This window comes from Vulpes lagopus, chromosome 1, assembly GCF_018345385.1.
Source record: "Vulpes lagopus strain Blue_001 chromosome 1, ASM1834538v1, whole genome shotgun sequence".
Classification (NCBI taxonomy): Eukaryota; Metazoa; Chordata; class Mammalia; order Carnivora; family Canidae; genus Vulpes; species Vulpes lagopus.
The window spans coordinates 67,949,358-67,976,617 of record NC_054824.1 but is presented as its reverse complement, the minus strand read 5'-3'; the positions used below and the strand labels follow the sequence as shown (position 1 = coordinate 67,976,617).

At 41.8% G+C, this 27,260-nt stretch overlaps 1 protein-coding gene across 3 annotated transcripts in view; it reads left to right on the top strand.

Annotated features, from left to right (window-relative positions):
• The window catches only part of MAPK14 (mitogen-activated protein kinase 14), a 75,675-nt gene extending 58,283 nt beyond the window's left edge, over window positions 1-17,392 (top strand). The window contains exons 9-12 of one of the 3 annotated variants that reach the window (XM_041739947.1): window positions 8,164-8,243; window positions 10,581-10,659; window positions 13,829-14,002; window positions 15,026-17,392. In XM_041739947.1, the coding sequence (XP_041595881.1) occupies window positions 8,164-8,243; window positions 10,581-10,659; window positions 13,829-14,002; window positions 15,026-15,093 (401 nt within the window). In that variant the 3' untranslated portion in view covers window positions 15,094-17,392. Of the gene's footprint in view, window positions 1-4,073; window positions 4,154-8,163; window positions 8,244-10,580; window positions 10,660-13,828; window positions 14,003-15,025 lie in introns of those variants that run through there. The other 2 variants (XM_041739866.1, XM_041740003.1) reach the window with 2 other exon arrangements.
• Window positions 17,393-27,260: the final 9,868 nt, after the last annotated feature.

The window sequence follows — 27,260 nt, the reverse complement described above, 5'->3', positions numbered from 1 at the left end:
TGCAGGGATATCCTGCACCTGTTCCCTTCCTCATCTTCAATTCTCTGGCCTGTGGACACCTTCTAGGAGTTGCCTAAACACTTAGAAATGAATAGAATATTCCTCTCTTCATTTCCCTATGATCCAGTATCCTTAGATTGATTTCCTTATCTGTTCATTCTACCTTTTACTTATGTTACAGAGAATCCTTAGATTGATTTCCTTATCTGTTCATTCTACCTTTTACTTATGTTACCTAAAGAATAATCTTAGCCCTCAGTGGTTGTTTTAGAAAGAACCAGGAGATCTATGATTTAAATTTTGACGATTTGGGGATCCCTGGGTGGCGCAGCAGTTTAGCGCCTGCCTTTGGCCCAGGGCGCGATCCTGGAGACCCGGGATCGAATCCCACGTCGGGTTCCCTGTGTATGGAGCCTGCTTCTCCCTCTGCCTATGTCTCTGCCTCTCTCTCTCTCTCTGTGTGACTATCATAAATAAATAAAAAATTTAAAAAAAAATAAATTTTGATGATTTGATCAGGACTGTTAAAATATGTTTCTACCTAATAGTAAAAATTTCTTCTATCTAGGGGGAAAAAGGGGTTAAACCAGTTATGAAGGATGGCTTGTTGTGGAAATAACTAATTGTCATAATGTGGTAAATTTTGCTTTGCTCTGCTTATGTAGCTACTTGAAGCGCCCTCTGGCCTTAACTGCCTGGACAAATTCTAGTAGCTGGTACTATTGGAAGACTGACCTGTATTTCTATGGATTTGCCAGTTGTTGGAGAACGTATGGTGATTTCTTCTGAGGTCTGCATGCTTTGACTTCTTTCATGCAAGTGCTTTTCGCTACTAAGTAGGTTTTTATTTTGCATTGTGTGTTTACTAATCTCCTAAGCATTGGCTACTGTGCTGTACCAACTCTCTTTGTCCATGGCCCTTACACACTCTTGGCACTATATTTGTATACTCTCTATGGTGTAAATGCTTCAGATGGAGTGTTTGAGAACTTTGTTAGGCCTGATATTAAATGAAATGACTTTTCTTAACTTTTTTGTATTGAGACTTCCCATAGAGTATGGTCATTATAGGTTTTGAGAGCAAGGTGGAGGGGATAGAGCTGAGTTTAAAAGCATATTACAGCAAGTCTTTTTAAGCCAACCAACATTTATCAGACTACTCCGTGGAAGGTGCTAGAGATAGGAGCAGCTATCGCCAAAAACAGAATGATCATAATCAGTGGAAAGTAAGTTACAGGAGTTACTGGAACAAATGTCTACTCTCTGATTATAAAATAAGACAGTGATAATAATGCTATAACAGAGGTATAACTAAGTTATTGAGAAGAAGTAGAGATTAATTTGAGCCTAAGATTCATGGTTTGAGTTGGACTCTGGAAAAAAAAATAAGAACAAGCTTGGTAGGAGGGGAGAGTAGAGGGTATTTCTGTTTGACTTGGATAAATGAAAAGCTAGAAGCTTTACAGTGCCTAAAAGATTTGGCATGCATTGAAGCATTGAGTACATTAAGGAGTAATAGTTTGAGACAGAGTCAGGAAAGAAGCTTGATGCCAAACCAGGGAGGGCCATGAGGGGCTGAGGACTTGGGGCTTTATACATCAGGCCTGTGATTGATTCGTACCTGCAAAAGCAGGAGAGAGGCACATGGGATCCCCCACTCATGGGTGTAGTGAGCCACCGTGGCCAGTGGGGGTGGCACAGTCTTCAGGTATGTTAAAGTGAAGTTAGGGCAGTTAAGCAGCTCAGCCCAGAGTCTGCTGCCGTCCCTGGAGAGACTATACAACTTGACTCCTTTTAGTAGTCAGAAGTCTCTTAAAGGACAGTACCAATCTCAACAGCTTTATTTCTAGAGAGTAGTTTTGATACATATATTGTAAAACTACCTGCTTGAGAGTTGAAGTAGTTTAGTTGGTTTCCATACATGATATGCTTTGTGAGGTGGGGTAGCTACCCACTTGAATTTGTTCCAGAAGAGTGTGAGGGGAAGTAACACTTGTAAACTGAATCCTGAATCATTTTACATGAGCAAAGGGGGATGCTCTACAAATTCTACTGTTGTATAGTTAATTTGATTATTTTAGAGCAAGACAGTAATCATCTGCCCTCCCCACTCTGTCCCCATTAATGCATACTTTAGATTTTTTTCTTGTCGGCATTTTGAACTGAGAATCAGTATTGAAATTTTAATTTCCAGAATACATTGATTTTTGCCATTTGCAGATGACAAAATTTTCTACTAATTCTTAATTTAGAAGTAATTTGTGTGAGTGGACCTGTTTCTAATTTATCCTTGTTTTCTATGGAACACAAGTTGTTTAGGTCTGGAATAGGGTTCAGCAAACCTTTACTTAAAGAGCCAGATAATAAATATTCTAGGGTTTGGGGATCGTATGGTTTCTGTAGTAAGTACTCACTCAGTTCTGCTGTATAGGGTGAAAGCTGTACATAAACGAACAGGCATGGCTGTGTTCCAACAAAACTTTATTTTCAAAACAGGCAGCAGGCTGGTCTTTGCTGACTCCTATCTAGAATTTTCTTCATTTAAGCCAATTTCATATCTGGAGGAGAAAAAAAAAAAAAGAACAGGGCAAGATGCCAGTGTTATTGCATAAGTAATTCCTGTAACTTGGGCAACTATGGTTTGCAGAGGCCATTATTTTTAAGTTACACCATATTACCTTCATATGTGTAATCATAGGCAGAAATATTTTCTTCTGTCCTCCTTTCCATCCTGCTCTCTCTACCCCTCAAATATTCTGAGAGCCCACCATGGAGCAGATGGCAGGCTAGGTGCTGGGAATAGGTGGCACAGTCAGGGTGGCTCCTGCTCTCATAGAGCCACAGGTCAGCAGAGGTGACAGACGGGAAGCAAACAAAATAATTCTAGATTGTGATAAGCACTTTAATGTTTGCAAGCATTGTGCTGAGGTAGAGAATACAGGGAAGAGGGGGCTTCTTTATGTTGGGGACGGCCTCTCTGAGGAAGTGAGTTTAAGCTGAGACCTGAAGTTGAGAAGGACCTAATATGTGAAAAACCTGACGGGATTTGTCAGGTTTTTCATGTATTAGCATCAGAAGATGGTCATCCTCCCCTCCTTTATCCCCTCAATGTCAGTGTAGACACAGATAAACTATTCACACTTTCTTTTTTTTTTTTCTATTCACACTTTCGTAGAGAATATTAAAAGCTATTTTATATGATTTTTTTTCCTCTCCCCTTTTAACTTCCCTTTTTAAGGCAAGGCTAGAGGCAATAAGAACAACTGAAAATTTTTTGTCTTCTGGTTAACACATGCGCATACATTCTGAGTGTGCATGGAAGAGTTGGCTACCAGAATTAAGGTTTGGACATTGTAGCCTATTGTTCAGAGCCTCTGGGGTGTGTGAGGTTTGTCACTGCTTTTGTGAGGTGGTAACCTCTGGCGTTCTGCTACACTATGGCGCTCCTGAAGAACATGTGGATGCGGTGAGGGAGTGGGGCCCTCTGCTGGTCGACTGTCACTCACCACTCTTGTCCGCCTGCCATAGCCTGCGTCCAGGCAGAGGCTTGAAGGCCCCTGTCGTATTACAAGCCCCTTGGGATAAGCCTTCGGGGGGAATATTCACAGGTGGCCACAGCTAGCTCTAGCTCCTATGCTCTGCTGCTTTTTTTGTATCTGTAGCACTCTGCTTACCAGTGCTCTTCGTTTAACTGGCTACTCATGCTTTGGTAGAAGGTGAAGAGGTGGGTGTGGACAGAGTGAAGCTTTTGTGTTTTCATGGGCTGTCTTTAGCAGCTAAGTACCCAGCTAATGTCACTTTGCTTTACTGATAAGTGACGTTGACAGATACACAAAATGAATATAAATTGGTGATGTGTGTGGCAGCGTTCTGAGTCTTTGTACAGGAGGAGCATGTTCTACTTGAAGTGACCATCGTGCAGAAGCCTTGATCCAGATGAATTCACCATTCTGGCTTGGTTTGGGGTTTTAAATTTTTGTTATTGGGGTATTTTGTTTGTTTTGTTTTGTTTGTTGTTGTTTGTTTTTTATTTTTATTTTGTCCCAACATTTTCCTTTATAGTCCACCATTAGATATTGATCAGTTGAAGCTCATTTTAAGACTCGTTGGAACCCCAGGGGCTGATCTTTTGAAGAAAATCTCCTCAGAGTCTGTGAGTTGATGCTTTGATTGTAATTATCTGCCCTTTTGGGAGCCTCTGCCACTTGCCTTCCATCAGTCTGTACTTTGCCCTGAGTATGTTTGTAAGCATGTGTGCCCTTTTGTGCTGACTTTCAGGATGAGGGGTGTGTGTGTGTGTGTGTGTGTGTGTCTGTCTGTCTGTGTGTACATGCACTCATCTGCCCCCATGCATGAGTGTGTTTTATTCTCTGTTGGAGTATGTACTTAGATCATGAGAGCTTGTATTGGGCAGTAGTATCCATGATTTGAGATTGTAACTCATTCCATGAAATTAAAGAAAATTTGTCTCCATTATCAAGCCCTGACATCATCTTTCTCAGAAGTTTACATGCACTTAAGCTCTTTTTATGTTTTGGTTAGTGTTTGTTCTCAGAGCGTGAGCTTTACCACATATTAGTGTAGCTTCACTACAAGAATGAAGTGTGCATTGTGTTCACACTACTGCCCTTTTCCAGAAGTTACTGCCTTTTACTGCTTTAGAATAGACAACTCGCATATCTTGTATAAGTTGTCTGTTCCCAACAAGGGCACCTCTCCACCCTGTTTCCAGACCAGTCCTGGTAACTCACATCCTCTGGAGTAGACTTGTAAATCCTTCCTCCCACAGCCTCCCTTTGTAATTACAAGTCAATAACCTGAGAAAAAGCTTTGGCGCTAATGCTTTCCTGCCTCTAAGCAGGGATTTAGAGAGAAGCCATGGGAATGTGACTCTGGCTTACTTTGGCTTCAATTTCCTGCTGTTGGTCATTTTCTGGGACCAGAGGCAAGAGAGAAATCATGAAAGCTCAGCCTTTCTCCCTTTTCTCCTCTGTCTGCTGCCAGGCAGTTGACTAAAAGGGAAAAAGAACTGTGGAGCCAAGCTCCAATTGTGCCTTCCTGAATTCTCCTCCCAGCATTCTGACTAAAGGGGTCCCTTTGCCCAACTGGAAGGAATGCTGGGTGGCTTGAGGCAGGCTTGAGCAGGTGAGTTTGAATGGTGCATCATCTCTCTTACAAAATAAAGAATATTGTCATCTGGTATGTTTCTGGTACATTCTACTAACAGACCACAAAGTCCAGTGTATTTATGAATTTCCACTCTGAGAGATGTAAGATACTGTGCTGGCTCTATTATTTGGTTTCATTTATTTATTTAAGATGAAGAAGGAAAAGCACAGAAAAGCTGTGACTTGCCTGAGTCATGCACTGAGTCACTTGGCAGAGCTGAGCATAGATCTCAGATGTTCTGATAACATCATCTTTATTTTTTTATTTTTTATTTTTTGATAACCTCATCTTTAAACTTTAATCTCATGCAATTGCACACTATTTTGAAAGTCATTTGTCAAAGTGACTGACCACTGTGTCAACCCAAAGGAGTGGGGAAGCTGGATAGAGTGAATCAAAGAAGATAAGAAATGGTGCTTTCTTGTTTTAAATGCATGTACTTAGAAAGACTGGTAATAGAGAAGACATGGGGGCAAGGGAGTGGGGGTGGGAGAAAGTTCAGTTTATTTACCAATAGTACTAATGAGACTAAGATAGTAAATTCATTCTCTGTCTGGGAATGGTCACTAGCAGCTCTTTCTCAGTCCCTAATCTGCCCTATAGATATGTGTAGCTAGTCACAAGATTTTTAAAAGAAAAAGCATGGGTAATATCATATTTACCTATTATTAATCCATCATTTACTGTTAAGAAAGAAACAAAATCAAGTGCTCAACCTAATAATGAGATGTCTTTATCTTATGTGAAATAGGGCACATCATACATTTAAACAGCTCTAGAGTTGGACATAATAAAATTATCTACCAGAATGCAGAACGTACTCCAATAATAGTGTGTTGAGTATGGGAATAAGAGAGGCTTTTTTTCCCCCCACATGGTTATGATGAATGGATAAAAAGGGTTTAAACATTCAAAAGGGTAGACAAGATTAATTTGACGTTAGTAATAATGCCCCAAGTACCAGTTTATCTTAAAAGCACATGATGTGTGTGAGACGCATGGTGTGTAAATAACAAAGCCAGGTGAGTAAAATTGTTTTAAGAATTTTAAAAATTGAAGGAAAAGTTCATTAGTGAAGGCATGTAATAAAAGAAAGCCAATAGCTATTTTCGTTACTCCTGCAAAGTAGTAAGGTGGTGATGCCATATTTTTTTCTTTTCAAGTCTTTATTTAAATTAGTTAGTTAACATACAGATACCATCATTTATGTAGAAATCCAATCAACGGATATTAGGACATTGTAAGATAATGCAATAATGGATGGGCTGATTGAGAACAAGTTGGGATGTGCTGTAAGAAAGGAGATAAATGGGTCATGGCAGCTAAGGAGAGAGGAGTGTTTTGCTTAGTGACCCAGTACCTATAGTAATCAGTGAAAGAACAAAAAGTCATATAAAGAAACCAAAGCCCTTTCACTGACTCCCATTTTTCCCTAGAAATATATTCTTGCTAACCTCCTGACAGGAAGGGGATATAATAATGCATTTGACTAAAGGAGACAAAAATAGAAATTGCACAGGCCAAGTATTGTTCCTAAGAAAGAAGAGAGAGGTGGCAAGATTCAAAGATTTTAAAACCCAATTGGTATTCTACTATTCCTGGTTTACTTAATGAGCCATTTTTATTGTATTTCTTCACATGCAAAGTACTGTTAGTATGTCATTTGTTTAAAGGCAAATCTAAACTTTGTTGAGAGAATGTTAAAAGGGCTTCATGCCACCTTTTAAATTTGCTGGCCTCTGTCCTTGGGTATAAGGAGTATGAAAGGCAGGATGCAGCACATGTCCCAGCTCTCTCCTTATCATATATTTGCAGTCCCTTGACCACTAGGGAATTTGAGTTCTGAGGATGAGGTAATGTGAAAAATTAGTGAAGGAAGCCACAAAGAAGTGTAATTGCCTGACCAGAGTGCTTATTGAAGATGCTGCTATAACCAGGGGTGGGGATGGGGGAATTAATAGTTTACAAAGAAAGAATAGACAAAGATTTTTATTGAATTGCAGTTGATTTTTAAAAATCCCATCACTACTCCTTTAATAGGAACATGTGATAAACTAACAGTTCATGTAACATTTTGGAGGAGGGGGACTTGTGTTAAAGTTGATGGGGCAGCAAGAAAAGCGAAGTTTGACATGCCACTTCCATGTGTGCTTGTGCATATGGAAGACCTACTAGTTTCGTCCTTGTCAGATCATTGCAGAACATTTTGCAGACTTCTTCCCAGCTGTTTACCAAGTGAAGTCAGCCTATTCACCTGTTAGAAACTTGTGGAGGAAATCACTGTGGCATGCTATAATACCATCAGCAGCCTGTGACTTCTATTTTGTCTTTGCCATTAGCTTCTAACTTTGCCCTGTATGTCCTCTTTCTTCATCACCATTGTGTGTTTGGCATGTTTTATAAATGTACCACTACTAATGTCTTTGAAACTTGGCATTGCTTATCAGCTCGCACACCACCAATGTCTTACATTTGGAGGGGTGGTGCCTTGGAGAGTTACCAGAACCTGTGCCACAAAAATTTAACCACTTCCTTGAATGGATATATTGAAAATTTTGTTTTGTCCAAAGCTGAATCAAAATTTTCTGAATCATCTCCATTTACCCCCCCCCCCCCCCCCCCCCCCCCCCAAGCAAACAGGTTTTGGCCATCAATATTTGAAAACCATTCTCCGGCTGGCATCCTGGATCAAGGGGCAGTCCCTTTCCAGGGAGCCTAAAATATTTCATGTTAAAGATGATGCTAAAATAAAAGAGAAGTAATTTTTCTTATCTGCATGGCCAGTTCCTGGCTGCATGCCTAATAATTCTCATGCCATTCCATAGAAGCGTGCGTTCACATGCAGCCTTGGGCTCTGGCCTGGGATGGATGGGATGGGTGGGAAATTGATTTTTTGTTCATTTGGGGTGGCTTTTTTGGCCTTCTTGAGAACTTGAGTTGAAAGTTATTTTTTTGCACTGTATGTTTAACAATGCCCTTGACTAGGCATCTAAGATATTAACCAGCTTCAGCAGATTATGCGTCTGACGGGGACCCCCCCTGCTTATCTCATTAACAGGATGCCAAGCCATGAGGTGAGAACAAACAGACTGTATAGGAATAGCCAATTCAGAAGGCCACATTCTCATTTTATTGCCACTGTATAACCAACACAGTTTTTAATATCACTGAGTGCTTGCATGTGCCTTGAGGGGCTACTAAGGTGATGAGTGCGTATGTGCTATGGCAGGATGCTGACATTTGGGATAAAATGTCATCCAATCCTATGGGTTGAGAATATAATTTATAGGCTTGTAAATAGAAAATGATGTTACTTTTATATTTGGGTTTTATAAATTTAGTGCTCGAGAAGCCATTATGTTTTCCTAGTTAGGGTACGTTAGCATCTGATGACTGTAGCCTGGAAGTGTATTTAACTGAGGGCCATTAGGATGCTTTCCTATTCATCAGTTTTTTATAATGACCAAAAGAAGATTCTTCCCTTAAGTTAAAAACCAAATCTATAAAATATCCAACACTGATAAGTACTATATTTAAAAGGAAATATACAAATAACATGGGATAAATATGAACACTTCTATAGGGTTAGGTGTCTTCTTTACCATTCTTACTACTTAATCTTTAATGCTAGTTTTATTATCAGAGATGGTTGAGGCACTTCTTTCTAAGATGTCTTTAATGTTTTTGGGAGCCAGGTTGGCATCACAGAGGCCCTTTGCAGCAGCAGTGTTTCTATTTCAGTTATATGCAGGTAGTTTTTAAATTTACCTTTATGTAACTTATTAGAGGGATGACTGTTCTCTGCTTAAGACAGGTCTCTCTTACCTCTGTCTTCCCTTCATCCTCAAGTAGGAAGGGATTACAGACATATGGATATTCAATTCCTGGAACTCTCTTTTCAAATTGGAAAGATTCCCAACAGCTTTGCAAAGTGGACCTCTTCTACTTGGTCCACGTACAATGACTAAGAAGGTGAAGTTGCCCTAGTAACCAGAACTTTTTCTAAGCTTGTGTGTGGAAATACACACACACACACCTTTACTGTTGAGCTGTATTAAAATAGCAATTTTAAGGAAGTGGTTTAGATTCAAAGAAGTTTTATCTCATCTTTTCAGATGGACTGAGAGTGGGATTTATTTTTTTGAAACTGGGAAGGTCACAGACACAGCTTAATACCTAATATCTAAAGCACACATTTATGAGTTACATTTATATTTACATGATTAATCTCAAGACCAGTTTTTGGTTTGCCTTCATAGAGCTATCAGTCCTTAAAAGTATCCGGCACCGAAAGTTCCTTCCAGTGGAGTTTGGAAATTGTGAAGTTGAAACACCCTTAGAGAATGAGAGCAAACTTTCTAAAGGCAACAGGGAGAACAGCTCATGTTTGTTGAGCTCTCACTCTGCACCAAGTACTGTGCTAAGGAAGTACTGGTTTGTTATCTCCAATTCTCACTGCAGCCTTGTGTGGTAGACATTGTTAATCTCTTTTTATAGAAAAGGAACTCAAGCCTTAAAGAGAATAAGTAACTTGCCCAAAGTGATAAAGTCAAGATTCAAGCCCGTTCCACCATAGGGACCAAACTTCTAAAACTATATTGGTAATATAAATGTTGTTTGTGTCAGAATTTTAGTTTAAAGCTCTTTCATAAGTTTTATCTAATTTGAATATCACAATAACTGTATGATAAAGGCAAGCCAAATACTAATATCTAATACTAATATTTTGCAGAAGAGGTCACCGATATGTCAGTTGAGACTTATGAAAGAAGATGTAGCATCTAAGTGGTAGGGGAAAGATTTCTGTGTAGGCCATGTAACTTATAATCCACTCTTCTTCATTTCTCTAAGTTGCTTTAGTATTTCTAAAATGTGTTCAGGACTTTTAGAATAATACAGTAAGCTTATGTTTACTTCCTTGTTACCAACATTACTTTGTTAGCAAGGTTTAACACTGATGCCCTTTTTATGAACTAGGAGTACGTACTGAGATCAGCACCATCAGAGGATTGCTGGTCCTCAACTTTAGGAGTACATATCCCTGTGCTAATTATAGGTTTCTAGAAAGGCTATCTCAGAAAGGAGAGCTTCTTAGATATCTTGGCCTCCTTTTTTATTTTACTTGTGATCCTTTGATTAGAAAGCTAATAAAAGGGGACTTAGTTGCTTAGCATTCTCCTTCACTGGAAATGGAACTGTGAGAGATAACTGAAATAAACAAAGGTGCTGATCACATATAAGGGCGTTAGGATGCCAGTAAGAGAAATCTTTAACTGACTATCAAAGACAGTCGTAAACATTGAAGCTAGCACACTTTGTCAGTTAACACTTGTTCTTTGGCAGGATCGAGACTCTCTGGGAGCAGTAACATTACTGAACAAAGCCATTTTGAAAACCTCTTATTTTTACAGGCAAGAAACTACATTCAGTCTTTGACCCAGATGCCGAAAATGAACTTTGCAAATGTATTTATTGGTGCCAATCCCTTGGGTAAGTTGATCATATCCTTACCTCATGAATATTGAATTGTTAATGACATAAATTAAGGATTTAAAGGAGAGTTTTTCCCCTTTTGATTAAACAGGGTACCATTAATTAAATCCTGGAAGGTGGTAAGTAATGCTGTTTGGGTTTTTTGGGGAGGGAATTTTATTTATTTTACAGAGAGAGAGAGAGAACACAAGCGGGGGGAGGGGCAGAGAGAGAAGCAGGCTCCTCACTGAGGAGGGAGCCCTGATGCAGGGCTCAATCCCAGGACCCCAGGATCATGACCTGAGCCGAAGACCAGACACCTAACAAACTAAGCCACCCAGGCATCCAGGCCATTTGTTATCTATGTTCGTGTTGTTAGGTTTTTTTTTTTTTTTTTTTTTTTTGTTGTTGTTGTTGTTAGGTTTTTTAATCACATGATATGCTTATATGTTTATATGATCCTAGAATGTGGTAGGAGGAATGGGCTTGTATGGTGAAGACAGGAGAGCAAATAGTGGGGATGTTGAGAGGAGAGATGAGAGGTGCAGGAAGAAGGAGGTACAGAGGAAAGCCTATGACTTCGCAACTGCTGCCATTGTGTGGTGTCCCAAACCAAGGGTGAAAACAGCTGAAGCACAGATAGGTGTTTAGAGGAGCCCCAGGAGCTCCCTGCAGACTGCCCTGCACTGCCTGTAGCTTCCCAGTGCTACAGGTCCTGCTATCCTTGTGCACTTTTCCTTTCTTCTCTTCTTCTATATGCCCCTCCCTGCCCCCCCCCCGCCGCCCCCCCCCCCCATTCTGTCTTCTTTGTGGAGATAATTTGCCACCTCAGACTTTAAGGAATGGCTCCACATTCCTTCCTGCCACTATCACTTCCAGGATCCTTTGCAGAGGGAAGTAACAGTGGTAGCTGCAGGATATGTACTGCCTTGGCTAAAATGAAAGTTGATTTCTTCCTTGAAGTTGGCGTTATTATGTGCTTTGGTTGGCTCCTAAAAGTGGCATTGCCTGAGACCCTACCTCCCTGAATCAAGGATTGTGCAGTGGACAGTGCCATTTAACAGGAGACAGGGAAAAATCAGACCAGGCCTTCCTGTGACAGGGAAGGGAGCCATGCCATGATAATAGTATAAGTGACCTTCTCACTTTCCTGAAGATTGTGTTATATTGGCATGTTAAAAAAAATCTCTCAGTGGGTCATCCCTCTGCTTGGTCCCAGCAGCTGTACTTCAGGTTGTTTTGCCCTTTGAGAGCTGATAGTCATGACACCCTCTTCAGAAGTTGTCGTGAAGGCTAAGTGGTTTCCCCTTTTTAAGTACTTTGTCCACAGTGCTCGTTGAGAGTGATTTCAGTGTTCCTGTGATAATTTTTACAATAGCAGAGATGCTTACATTCTTCGAAATGTTGGGCAGTTCTGGGTGAGTCTGTGTCAACCTTGGAGATTGTAAGTATATGAGATCTCAGCGGGGCTACTCTCCCATCCAAAAATGAGCCCACAAACTCGTCAGGGCTATATACAGAATTCTATGCCATTGGTTCAGGTTTGCATCTGCCCCGATCTGCTCCCCTTGGCTCTGTAGGATTTATTTGAGTTATATTATCAAGTTCAAGGATCTATGAGAAGCTCTATTCAAGTAATAAAGACTCCAGGATGTTGGGAAATTATGCTGGATGCTGGTAGCTTTCTTGTCTGTCATTCTGTTTTGAATGTATTTTCATCCTATCAGTTCATGTTTCAGACCTGGCAGTGCTCACTGTTTGACTTCCTATTAGCCAACTCCAAGGGATTTGTTAACTCATTTTTCTAGAGAAGGGAGAGAAGGGGGTGGGGAGTATGTGTGTGTCCCCACAGCTTATTTAGGTCACATCCATCTTTCTCTGGAATCATGACATTTAAACATTCAAAAGAACTGGATACCACTTAGCAATACAGACTGCCAATGAGTTGAATGGAGGCTTTGGGCCATCTGGTGCTCAGCACGGCAGTTCTCAGAATCTAAACATGCCTGATAGCTCATTGCCAAATAGTGACGTCATACAAAGAGTCTCTTCTTGCAGACAGAACATGGTGTTACTGACCACGAACTTGTGCCCAGCATATTAACTGAGCAGGAACACACCGATGATGTAAATAATGACAGCTGTATTTTGTCAGTCACTGACTTCATGTTCAACTATTATTCTCAAAACACGAATTAAAAGTTGAATTGACCTTTGATATAGTGTGTGTTTGTATCTGTCAAGATCTTAGAGGAACCTTTTCCTTACCCCTGACCTTATTCCTCATCAAGGTATTGGTTATCAGGACATGGTTCTTTTCACCCTACGAACCTCAGTCAGATGTAATGTGTGGTTCTTAATTGGATCCCGGTTTGAACAAACCAGGTGTAAAAGACAACTTTGGGATAATTGGAGAAGTTTTAACATAAACTGGATTTTTAGATGATATTTGAGAATTATTTGTCATATATAATGGTTTTGTGATTATATAGAAAGATGTATTTATGCTGAAATATTTAGAGGTAAAGTGTCATGTCTATCATTTTATTTTAAAATGGTCCAGCAAAAGATCCAAATAGATAGGTAAAAAAAAGAAATAATGTTAATTGTTGGATATGGGTGGTAGGCATATGAGTAATCAGTATACTATTGTTTTGTATATTGAAATTTGTCATAGTGAAAATTTTATATTTCTTTTATCCAAATACCATGTCTCACCCACACTACCCATGTAAAACCCTCAGTTTGTTCATTGTTGGAAGATCCGTTTGATGAATATTCATTGCCTTATGTTAGTAAATAAACAGCACAGGGAGACAAAAAAGTGAAAAATCAAAAAATCCCTGCTTACCTTTTCTAGATTAGTTTGGTTATAAGTTTTCCTTTTGACACAGTTTGAGTACAGTCGTAGCTGTTTGACACTGACATTCTACAAAAGTTTGTTCATACAGAGTCTCGGTTATTTTTAAAACTTGTTCTTTAGTAACGTATTCTTAATACAAAACATCCCTAGACATACCTACACATAAAGAAGAAAAGAGATCATGTTCCTTAGAACAGACACATGGGGGGAGAATTCTTTGTTCCATATGAAGACTCAATACTGTGTATTTGCTTAATAAGGCCTGATTTTTTTGGTGACATGTTAAAAACTTTTTTTTTTCCTTCCAATCTGTGGGGCTGATAGCTGTCGACTTGCTGGAGAAGATGCTTGTATTGGACTCAGACAAGAGAATTACAGCAGCCCAAGCCCTCGCACATGCCTACTTTGCTCAGTACCATGATCCAGATGATGAACCAGTGGCTGATCCTTACGATCAGTCCTTTGAAAGCAGGGACCTCCTTATAGATGAATGGAAAAGTAAGTCATAAGAGCAGGATTAACATCTAGTGTGGGAACTTAGATTTTAAAATGTTTCTTAGGTGAGCCACTAACCAAAAGCTGTGGGAAAATAAAATTTCTGGTTATAATCAATTTGTTAAAACTTGTAACTAGTGTGTCTGATGCAGGATGGATATGTTCTTCTGATGGAAACTGTCTGTTGTAGATGATGACACTCTCTGGACCTTTGAGGTGCTTGTGTCTGGTCTGATTTTGTGCAACCCCCCCCCCCCTTACATCTGTATAGAGCTTCAAGGTTCTCAGAATCTGCGTTTACAATGTCTGTCTGAGAGAAGTAGGGAATAAGGTATTTTTGTAGTTTTACGATTGATAAAACTCTAGAATTATAGTTTTATAATTTTTAGGAAGATTTTATTTATTTATTCATGAGAGACACAGAGAGGCAGAGACAAAGGCAGAGGGAGAAGCAGGCTCCCTGCAGGGAGCCCAAGGTGGAACTCGATCCCAGGACCCCGGGATCACAACGTGAGCCAAAGGCAGATGCCCAACCACTGAGCCGTCTAGGTGCCCCTATAGTTTTATAATCGATAGACAGTCTGTATCTTGTCTGTTACCTTGGACCTACTTAGGGACACAGCCAGAAATGAAACCTAGGTCTCCCCTATATCCCAACTTCAAATTATTTCCATAAAAACACATTCTGAACTCCAGGTAGATCCCCAAAGGCAAAATGATCTGTTCCGTAGCTTGTAGAAGTGCTCTGCTATTCTCGAGCATCTTCTCCGGAGAGCTTAAAAGAGGAGGCACGGTGGAATGAAACAAATAAGTAAAAATAGTTCTTTTTGTGTATCCTTGAACTTCTGTGTAATCACATGTTCCTTTAGGTTATAACATGTAAGCAATGGAGTGGTTATTTGAAGTCGTCCAACCAATCACTGGCCTGGACAGGAGGGAAGGATCTTGAGCTTCGAAGTTAAGAATGTCCACCTACAAGAATAGTCTCAACTCTCACATCCGACTTTTCTCTCTTCTGATTTTTAGGCCTGACCTATGATGAAGTCGTCAGCTTTGTGCCGCCACCCCTTGACCAAGAAGAGATGGAGTCCTGAGCACCTGGTTTCTGTTTTGTTGATCCCACTTCACTGTGAGGGGAAGGCCTTTTCATGGGAACTCTCCAAATATCATTCAAGTGCCTCTTGTTGCAAAGATTTCCTCCATGGTGGAAGGGGTTTGTGTGTGTGTGTGTGTATGTGTGTGCTCCTGTGCATGTGTCTGTCTGTGTGGGAGGGTAAGAGAATATGAGCAAACTCTGATCACAGTGACTTTACGTGGAATTACAGAAGCCCTGTGGCAGCCTCTGTTTGCTCTTTGTGAGAGTCAGCTCAGGCAGGCAAGAGCTGCCATCTTGTTAGGGTTTGTTAAATGCAAAGTAAAAAATATTAAACGGCCCAGATCCCAGTCATGCTTTTGCCCTTTTGGCCTCTCCCATGGCCCTGGCTTGGGGTGGGAGGGGGGAGAGTCGCCTACATCCTGTAGCAGCACAGAGATGGCTCACACTTTCTGGCTGTTTCAGAAGCTGTCCCTCAGCATCGCTCGCAGCCAAGAAGGACCAACTGGCTTCTGTGCACTAGTCTGTGACTGACTTGTTTAGTACGATTCTCAGAACTCTGCAGGTGTGTCCGAAACTGTAAATATGCTTGTGCCTTAAGAGGAGAGAAGAAAGCGTAGATAGGTGAGATAGCACAGCAGACCAAGTGCCGAGCCAGGCAAGTAGTCAGGTTGTTGGAAGGCTGCTCATGAACCTGAAGTAACCAGGGAGCCCTGGAGGCATTGTGTGTGCATGTGTGCGCATGCATATGTGTGCTTCTCTTCACACCCCCCACACCGCAGGGGTTGCTATTTCTCTGCTCGCCCCCCACCTACAGTGCAGAGGTTTCTTGTGTATTAGCCCCAGCAGGCAGAAGCCAGTTCTTGCTGTCATTGTACTTTCTGTGTGCTCTTTATTCCCAGCAGAGTGACGATGTGTTTTGCATGTCTTGCTATTTGAGCATGCACAGCTGCTTGTCTGTTCTCTTTGGGAGGCCCTGGTGCCAGGCAGGTTTGCCAGTGAAGACTTCTTGGGTAGTTCAGAGCCCATGTCACCTCGGCTGATGCCACGGGAAGGTGACCTCATCCTCTCTCCAGCCCCAGTGCTATTTTGTGTTGAACACAATTGATACTCTAGGTGCTTTGATGTGAAAACTATGAAGAAATGGAACAGATGAGTGTATAGCATTTTCATTCTTGCCATCTGGTTTTCGACAAACTATTTTTGGGGAGCCATCATGGGAAAGATCAGGGCTTTTCTCGGGAATATCTCAGACTTTGGAAAACAATTGTTCTCTTCACTCCCAGTAGCTAATGCTAAGAAATGCTTAAAATCAAATGCTAAGAACAATAAAAATTGCTCATGAGGCCAGAAACTCCTTTTGCTATCTTTGTCTAAACATGGTTATTAAAAAAAGTAATGAGGTGTCTTTTCCACTCTTCTTTGGAAGAGGGTCTTCTTGGCAGCTTAACATTGACTTCTTGGTCTTGGTTCAGGGAGAAATAAATTTTGTTTCAGAATTTTGTATATTGCAGGAGTCCTTTGAGAATGTGATTCCTTTTGATGGGGAGAAAGGGCAAATTATTCTGATATTTTGTATTCTCAACTTTATAAAGATGAAATATCCTCAGGGGTGGAGAAGAATTGTTTTCATAATTTTCTGAATTTCAGGTGTCTTGTGCTACAAAAGGGCCCATGTGTTTGAACCCCCTGTGAAATAAGCAAGTGTGAAGCCGCTTCTACTATTGGCTGTGTGATAGAATCTTGTATTTGGGACAAGGCGTATCCATTTCTCTATCACAGCGCAGTGGTACCTGAATTCTGGAGGGACAGGGTGGGACCCCTGAGCCAGCTGGAGCAAGAAGGGAGGAGGCAGGCTGATGGTGATTGCACCTCACCCGGGATCCTACCCCTCTTTAAAGGAAAATGAACGCAAAAGCTTCATCTCCTTTATATGCAGTTCAAATCCTCACCATCCACAGCAAGATGAATTTCATCAGCCGTTTGGTTGTAAATGCTAGTATGATTTCCTACAGAAATACTGCTCTGAATATTTTTTCATAAAGGTCTTTGCACATGTGATTGTATATGCGTTAGGAGGCTGAATGCTCTTGGAGCCTGGACTCAGCTGGAGCCCATGTAAGAGCTCCTTGGTTTCTGAGCATTGTGCTCCCATCTCCTGATTTCTCTGAACAGAACTAGCAAAAGAGAGAATGAGGGAAATTGCTATTTTATTTGTATTCATGAACTTGGCTGTAATCAGTTATGCCATATAGGATGTCATACAATACCACTGGTTAAAATAAAGCCTATTTTTCAAATTTAGTGAGTTTCTCAAATTTATTATATTTTTATGTTGGTTGTTTTTTACTTAGTGCACAATATGGCATTTTTTCAATTGTGGCCTGGCATATGTTTTCTGGTAGACCTTAATGTTGCTCCTAAAATTTAGAAAACACTTTTAACAGAGCTCTTTAATTGTACACTTTATGGTGAAGCAGATCTGAGTCTTTGATGTAGATGGGTAGAGTAAATAGCAAGTAAGGCATAAACATAGCTTGCAAAGTATCACGACACTTGGATGTCAGAGTGGCCTGGGGCAGGGGTCAGCAAACTATGGCCCATGAGCCAGATCCCGTCTACCATCTGTTTTTGTATAGCCTGCTAAAAATGGTTTTTACATTTTTAAATGGTTGAAATCAAAAGAACAGTATTTTTGTAGCATGTGAAAAATAATGTAAAATTCAGATTTCAATGTCTATAAATAAAGTTTTATGGGAACACAACCACACGTTTGTTTATGTATTGTCTATGGCTGCTTTTGTGCTAGTGACAAAGTTAAATAGTTGCAGCAGAGACCATGTGGCTTACAAAATCTAATCTATTGCACTCTCTGGCCTTTTACAGGAAAAGTTTGCCGACTCCTGGCCCGGGACTTCAGTTTCCTTTTGTAAAATGAAGTTTTGTTTTTTAAGATTTTATTTATTTATTTTAAAGATTTTATTTGTTTATGAGAGACACAAAGAGAGGGGCAGAGACACAGACAGAGGGAGAAGCAGGCTCCCTTTGGGGAACCCAATGTGGGACTCAATCCCTAGACTCTGGGATCACACCCTGAGCCAAAGGCTCAACCACTGAGCCACTCAGGCATCCCTAAAAATTTTATGTATTTGACAGAGACCATGAACGGTGGGGAGCTGCAGAGGGAGAGGGAGAAGCAGACTCCCTACCGAGTAGGGAACCCAACACAGGGCTTGATCCCAGGACCCTGAGATCATGACCTGAGCCAAAGGTAGACACTTATCCGACCGAGCCACACAGGCACCCCTAAGATAAAGTTTGTTTAAATAGTTGTTTGGATTCTTTTCAGCTTTGACATCTTAAGCTATCTGTAGAAAGTATATTTTTATTTGAAAATTGCCAGAGAGAAGGTTGTATGCATACATATGTACATTGTTTGTAGACCTTTAAGCAAATGTGTTTCATTACTCTTTTATCTTACCGCCCTTGACAATATTCTTTTTTTTTTAAATATTTTATTTATTTATTCATGAGAGACACAGAGAGAGAGAGGCAGAGACACAGGCAGAGGGAGAAGCAGGCTCCACGCAGGGAGCCCGACGTGGGACCTGATCCCGGGTCTCCAGGATCACACCCTGGGCGGAAGGCGGCACTAAACCACTAGGCCACTAGGGCTGCCCAACAATATTCTTCAAAACTACTGAATTACACCACAAGATTAAAGGGCCACAAGGTCTCATGGCTGTTTTCAGGGCCTATGTTGGTGTGCTTCCTTTCTCAGTGGCCTCAGAACGCTAACAGGTGTCCCAGGTGGATTGTGAGGCCCAGCCTGTGAGGATACGGAGAGTGTGCAGCTGGGTGTTTTGTCCTGTGGTGTCTGGTCCCAGGCTGGCAGCTGGGAATAATGGCAGAAGGCAAACTAAGCACAGACTCTTTTCTTCATCCTGTCCTCATTATCTTCAGAGAGTAAAAGAAAAGGGACCCAGTTGTCACACATGATCTATCAGCCCCTGTAAGGATCAGAGAGTTGTAGGAAATATTTTGCCTTCACATACCAGGCATGAGTGCTGTGACACAACCTTCCGGGCTTCTGAGTGGAGGCCCTGTTTACTAGCTCAAGGAGAATTGACACCAGAAAAAAGCTCACCTTAAGTGAATCCACTAAAAAATGGGGACCAGAATTGAATAGTATGTTTTGGGGGTTGGAGGTTAGAGGAAGTCTGACTGGGACTACTGTAAAAACTGAAAAAAATGATAAAAGCATATTCATAATTTCAGATCCACTTTTGTAATGAAGAAAGAGCAAATGCTGTGTTTCTCAAGTGACACCATGTCTCATAGGCTGCAATATCCTTCCCGTTTTGATTTTTGTAGCATCATCATAGAGGAAATCTTTGCAAAAATATTTGAGGTCTTCCTGCATTTTCCTAAGGGCCTCAATCTTTTGATAATTCCATTGTTCTTTTTTACAAGTTATCTTGGTGATCACTTTATCAACCTTTCCCTTTTGGTGTCTGGTCTGAGCCTGCCAGATCCACATTTTTGAGAGCTAAGCAGTTTTCTAGCATTATTTATCAAGTTCATCAAACTGACCATCTTTTGCAAGATTTGCGATTATTGCAGTTAATCTGCACTATATTTGTGTCATTGGTCCTATGCCTATAATACAGAGACCAACAGAGGACTAGAATGTATAGAATAGATGCTCTGGGTTCAGATACTAATAAAGCTAGGAGGGACTAATGTCCATTCATTAGTGAATGTTTTTGTGTGACAACTTTCACTTTTCTGCACGATCTAATAGCTAAGAGGACTTGGCCAACAAATATGCAAATGAAGACCTTTTTAATTTATAGTACAGATTTTTCTTTTTTAAGATATTATTTATTCATGAGAGACACACACAGAGAGAGAGGCAGAGACACAGGCAGAGGGAGAAGCAGGCTTCATGCGGGACTCAAGCCCCAGACCTGGGATCATACCCTGACCCAAAGGCAGATGCTCAACCGCTGAGTCACGCAGGCATCCCAATACAGATATGTTTTAATACACATATACTTTGAACTTAGCATTTACATTTTTCAGGACTTAGAGACCTCACAAGTACATGAATGGAAAAGTAAAAAGGTTATTCAGGGTCTTGTTCTTTAAGATTTTATTTGTTTTTGGGAGAGACAGAACAAGCATGAACAGGGAGAGGGACAAGCAGACTCTGTGCTGAGTGCAGAGCCTAACGTGGGGCTCAGTCCCACCACCCTGAGATCATTATCTGAGCCAAAATCAAGAGTCAGACACTTAACTGACTGAGCCATGCAGACGCCCCTTTTTATTATTTTGTTTTTAATTTGTTTTTTGAGAGAGCATGCATGAGTGTGGGTAAGGGGAGGGGCAGAGGGAGAGAGAATCTCCAGCGGATTCCTGGCTGAACACAGAGCCTGATGGGGTGATCTCAAAACCCTGAGATCATGACCTGAGCTGAAATCAAGAGTCGGTCACTTAACTATCTGAGGCACCCAGGTACCCCAAGGTCTTGTTCTTTATAATAGCAAAATATTGGAAGTAACCCACATATCTGTCAATGAGAACTTGATTAAATACCATGGTCATGTTACAGTGGACTACCATATATCTAGGCATGGATACATGTGCAAGATAGGAGGGAGAGAAAGTGAGTGGCAAAGTATCATATGCCGTCCTCCCTTTTTACTGATAGAAAGATATGGCCAGGAAGACCCTAGAAGAACCCACACCAAACTCAGCAATTGTATCTGAGAGGTAGAATTATAGAAGGCTCTAATTTGTGTGATTTGTTGTGTTTTGTAAAACAACAACAAAAAACACTGAATAATTTCTTTTGTAATCTGAAAGCTTTAAAAAAATTTTAGTAAGATTATTTTGTCCAGATGAAGTTGGGGGAACCATTCCCCAATTTCAGTTTTGCTAGTGTTAGAGTGCAACTTTCCAAGACGGGAGAACACATGCTGGAAAGGGGTTGTTGCACCTAGCTATTGGGCCTCTGAAAAGCAGAACACCATCACTCCTTTGTAGCAGGATTCTCCCCGCAGCTGGGAGGGCTTGGTAGTTTCTTCCCCAGAAGAGTGTATTTGAGGGATCTGAAGCTGGATTTTTCAACTTTTGGCACTCTTGACATCTTGGGCTGGGGGGGTCACATGTGGAGGCTGACCTGCATGGGGTTGTTACGCAGCACCCCGACTTCTACTCACAAGATGACAGTGGCATACATACTCCCTTCTCCCAGTTCTGGTTGCCAAAAATGTCTCCAGACATTGCCAAATGTGCCCTGCTGCAAAACTGTCCCTAGTTGAGTGAAAATCACTGGTCTAAAGCTGAGACCCCTCAGGGGGCCCTACTGGCTCCAACAGTAGAACGTGTGACTCTTTGATCTTGGAGTCATGAATTCAAGCCCCACGTTGGGCATAGAACTGCTGTTTAAAGAAGTTTTGTTTTCTTTTTTTTTTTTTAAATAATAAAGTGGAGACACTTGTAGTCTTGAAGAATAGCAAAGAATTGAAGAAATAATTGAAGACTAACACCTACTAACCTGTTCTCACTTAAAGAAATAGGAAAGGCCTTTTTAAAGGTGGGACTATATCTTCTTTGGAGAAAAGATGTTAGTTCAGAAGAAAGTATGCTTGATACTGGATTGAGGCTATTCCATTTCTCAAAAAAAGAAAAAGGAAGTGGGTGTCAAATGAATAAAATTATTCTTTGTTCAGAAGCGTATGGGCCATTGCCACAGCCAGAACATTTAGTAATTAAGCCGGGGTATGACTGCAAGATTTTCTTAGGCAGGTGATGGGTAACTGTGGAAAGAATACTGGGTTTTGAAGTCATAATAAATCCCGGGTTCAAATCCTGACTCAAGCTTTGTCAGGCATGTGACACTGGGATAGTTTATTGGTTTCCAAGTGATTATAAAGATTAAATGAAATAAACCTCTGTGTGCCTCGTATGTTGTGGGCACCCGAGGCACTGGTTAGTTTGTATCTCACTGGGGCTGACCCTGGGGGTTGAGGCTTTGCTATCAGGGTGAGTGTGGAGTGTCCTCCCTCCAGTGTGAGCCTCTAAAACCATGTGGAAGGAGAGCTCCCAGGACAAGATAGTCCAGGACCGAGCTCCAGTGCAGTTTCTGGACAACTTCCATTATCAAGGCCAGAGTCTGTGGTCTGAGTATGCACAGCCAGAGGGACTTTTTAAAGATTTTATTTACTTGAGAAAGAGAGCACAAGCAAGGGGAAGGGTAGAGAGAAAGAAGCTGAACAGGAAGCCTGATGTGGGGCTCAATGTGGGGCTTGATCCCAGGACCCTGAGATGATCTCTGAGCTAAAGGCAGATGCTTAACAGACTGAGCCACCCAGGTGCCCTTACTGCAAAGCTTGATTCATTCAGTTTAGAGAATGTACTTTATCTAGAAGTCACTAAGAAGTCAAGTGAGGAAGTAACCTTAAATCCAGTTTTGGAATGAAGAAAATCTATATATACCACGACCTTTGGAGAAGGAGGACAAAAAAAAAAAAAAATGTAGCCTATCCCCTTGACCGAGAACTCTGATAGAGTTCTCAAATCTATCAGATCCAACATGCTTTTGTGTAACTAATATTTCAAAACATCCACTTTAGGATCCTGAAGTGAAATTCATAGATAGCATACATGGACTCACAGGATTCCAAAGGAGATAAATGATCTAATATAAATGATGGATAAAGAAAAAAGATACATTTCAATATGTAAATGCTCAAGCATAAATACACAAAAGACATAGTGAAGGAGTTAGATGCTTGCACCTAAACAGAATTGTCTTGAATGTGACCACGGCATCATGTTGTCTTGGCAGCTCAGACAGCACAATAAATTTCAAATGAAACAGTATCATCTTCTTTTTATTTACTCAGTTGTGATCCTGGAAATTTTAAGTATATACACAACAAAAATACCAACCTGTGTTTTATACATAAAATCAAGTTATAGTCTAGGCTCGGATAACGATAAACAGGTTTTTCCACCTACGTGTATGTCCAGCAGGACGTATTTTGTTAAATGAAGCAATTCTTGTTGAGAATCTCACTCTGCACCATGCCCCTTGCATGCAAAATATCAGAAAACCCTGGTCATGGCGACAACCATAAATGACCCCATGACTTCCCAAGTTCACCCTTGGAGAACTGCTGACGTAGACAGAAATGGCCCAGGGGGCTGTGGACTGAAGCCTCCAAACTGAAGGACAGATCTGATTTCCTCTTCCCCCACCCCTTCCTCCTTTTCCCTCCTTCCCTACCAAAAAGTAGTTATTTTATTGAACCCCTACGTATGCTCTACAAGTCATGGCTCAAGTTCTCGTCCAGAGTCACATAACCAAGACTGGAATCGACAGACCATCCTGGAATCGACACTGAAGGACTTCTAGTTCCATGGAGGTTTACCGCATTGATGTTAGACACGCCTTTCTTGGTTTTTGAAAGAAAATCAAGAAAAATGTATTTATTCTGCATAGTTTCCCTAAGGCCTTGCCGGCTGTTTCTAGCCCTAACTAGGTGCAGGGCCACACCCAGGTCCCAGCCCCTCTCTCTTGCCTCCTTGCTCACCAGGGATGGAGATGCACCCCCAGTCCTCAGGAGAGAAGCAGCTACCCATGTCCTCCTCCAATGCTTCTCTTCACAGCTCGCACCCTCTGGCAGGCTCTATGTGCAGAATGCCACCATGTGTTTTAGCCTTCTCTCTTCTGGTCTTTGTGTGGGGCATTCCCTCTGTGCAGAAGCCCCTGCCTTCTTCCTCACTCCTCAAGGCTAACCAGCTCTGTCCCCCCTCTGTAAACCTTCCCTGGCCATCCCCAAGCTGGGATTCAGGGTCCCTTCTGTGTACCTCTTGTACTTGTCTGCATCCATCGGTGGTGACGCTCTCAGCACTTTGTCATTACTATTTTGTCATTGCCTGGTGTTTATCACCTGCTCAAGAGAAAAACATACAAAGGTTAAGGATGCAGGCCCCGGAAACAGTGTGCCTGGGTCCAAGTCTTAACCCCTCTAGCTCCAAGTGGTACAATCCTGAGCAAATTACTTTATCTTTCTGAATCTACCTCATAGGGTTGTTGCGGGGATTATATGCGTCAAGGCAGGTAAAGCCAGTGGCATACATTAAATACTCAATAAATGTCAGTTCAGGGCTGTACGTCCTTGAGGGCACAGACTGTCTTATTCACGACTGTGTCCCAACACCCAGCATGGGACCTGGCACACAGTAGGCAGCCAACCTTTGTTGACTGAGTAAGTGAATGACTATCATCTTTTAATCACTTGCAGACCATCTTGTCCTCTGCTTCCTGTTTTTATAATCAACGATCTTTAAAAGCAAAGGCCCTCTAAAGAAAGAAACCAAATATGTACAGATTATCTGCCCAAAGAATTGGTGCTGTGCAGAAGTCGCCAGTTTGAGACAAGCGTTAGGACAATTGGATTCTGATTCTCTTGGCTACATCTTGCTGTGTAATTTGAGTTGGATGCACAGCAATTTAATGACTTGGAACAAGAATCAAAAGATTATTGAAGGTGGCTGATGGCCACGATCCAGGTAATGCCTACTGTTTCCCCATCCATCTGCCACTTGAAAATGAAAATCCCAGGGAAAAAGAAGGGGAAACTGGAAGTCATTATGATATTTTTGCTCCCTCATTCAACCATTGCACAAACACCTGTTGGGTAACTTCTGTGTCAGGCACTGGGAACATGGAGGGAAAAGAAGATGTCTGCCCTCTCTGAGTTAACATTCTTAATGGGGAAGATAGTAGCAAACAATGACTGTACCATTTCCCTGGCACTCCTAGAACAGAAGCTCTGAGTGCTCATTGTTGGGGTCCATTTCAGGGCCAAGGGTACCTTGGATACACCTCCCTGGCACTCAGCTGCCAGACTGGGATTTTGTCATTGGAGTCCTAGGCCCTTGTGTCCTTGACCTGATCAGCTGGCTCCACTTGCAGGGCTGCCAATGTAGTCACCTGTTTCTGGTTCTGAGGTGTAAAGTCGTCACCTGCTGCCATTACACAAAGATCCATTTCCCCTGGGCCATTGCTCAGGTATGACACAGCTGATGATCGAGGCCCTGTAGCAAAACCTCACACCCATGGCTCCGTCCAGTGAAGAGGCAGTGACTATCTGATGATGGGTGCTGACAAATGCTTGTGGTGGGGAGTGTCCCCATCTGGAGGCTGTCCTGCCACTAACAAACCCCACCCGCTCCCCAGCTAGGAAACACCACAGCCACCGCACCGAGCTTCTCCCAGTTTTCACCTGCCTGCTGCAGGTGTGTGTTTTGTTTTTATGATTTTATTTGAGAGAGAGCAGGAGCAGGGGAAGCAGAAGGAGAGGGAGAAGCAGAGCCCCCCACTGAGCAGGGAGCCTGATGTGGGGCTCGATCCCAGGATCTCAAGATCATGACCCGAGCCAAAGGCAGGTGCTTAACCGACTGAGCCACCCAGGTGGCCCCCACTGCAGGTGTTTCTGTAACTTGCACCAGGCTTTCCAGCATCAAAGCACCGACCGGGTTGCTTTTTCTAACTACTATTACTCCTCCACAGCACAAAACATGTTTATTGTTGAAAAAAATTTCGGTGTAGCAAGGTAACATCCATTAACCCACTCCCTAGAAATAATAGCTGTTGACAGGGTGGCTCAACCCCTAGATTTTCGAAATCTGCAAAAATACGTTAACTTCCATTGAAACGAATGTGCATTAACCTGCCGTCTGTGTCAATAAATGGCACTGAAACAGCTGGACAGTTACTTTCCTCCTTAGGCACAATCATTTCCAGATAAAGCAAAGATTTAAAAGGAGAAGGGCTTCCGAAGTATGTCACAAAATCCAGAAACCATAAAGGAAAAGGCTAATTGGACTACATAGAGACCGTAAAACTTCGTACATTAGAAGCAGTTTGGCAGGATTTAGCGTGGGGGGAAGCTGCATGCACCTCACGACTCCACATTCTCCAGAAACTTTCCCACTGGGCTCAAGGGAATAAACGCCGGGGACTTTTCACTCAGCATTACTTGTAAGAGCAGAAAAAACCTGAGGGGCACCCGGCTGGCTCCATTGGTAAAGTGTCCATCAAACCCTTGATCTCAGGTTCTGAGTTCGAGCCCCACGCTGGGGAGAGAGGTCACTTAAAAATAAAAAAATTTTAAAAGAGAAGAAAAACTGAGGCACACCTCCAAGTCCATCAATAGGAGGATAGGAAGATAGCTGTAGTGCATTGCGACTACAAAATCCGACACAGCAGTGAGGACACACGATCTGGAAGGACTCACCTCCCCTCCAGGTTCAGTCTGTGTCCCAGAGACAAGGAGCGATGTCTAGAGGCATTTTTCATTGTCACAACTCGGAGGGTGAGGGCTGAGGTGTGGCATCTGGTGGGTAAAGGCCAGGGCTGCTGCTATGATACACAGGACAGCCTCCCAACCCCAAGAATTATTAGGCCCTGAGTGTCTCGGTGCTAAGGTTGAAAAATCTCGAGTGAGCCTGAATTGACAGGGGCAGATCCCACCAGCAATCTTGAGTGAAAAAAGGAAGTTGCAGAATGATCCAGTTTGATATTTTTACAGATACATATATAGCACAAGTAAAAATCACATATGGGAATAATGCACACCCACTCTGCAAATCTGGAACGATCCATCCAGACCTGTTTTTTTTTTCTTTTATTTTTTTCTCATGATGCCGGAAAGGTCTCTTTACTGACATAGAGGATAAACAGTAGTGACAGGTGTGTGCCCCCTTGTCTGTTTTATGTCGACTAAATTGATAGCAATGCAATTCTCAGGATAAACGAGGTGCGCGTTTTCACCGTTGTGATAACATATTGTTAAAACGGTTCTCCTAAAAGCTTGTGCCAATTTCCATTCCCACCTGCAGGTGACAGTTGTCATTTCCTTTTTTGCTCTGCCTCCTTCACTCGGGTATGAGCCTCTCGAGGACAGGGCTGGCGACCCTGGTCTGTGTGTCTTCCATGTCTTGATTGGTGCTTCAACCTACAATCTGGTCAAAAGGACTAAGGCTTTGGTTTACATTGTGAAATCGGTTCAGAGGACAGATTGTCACTCATATCCTCAAGAAACTCCCAGAGTAGTTTTGTTTGTGTGTCAACCGACAATTCCAGTGTGA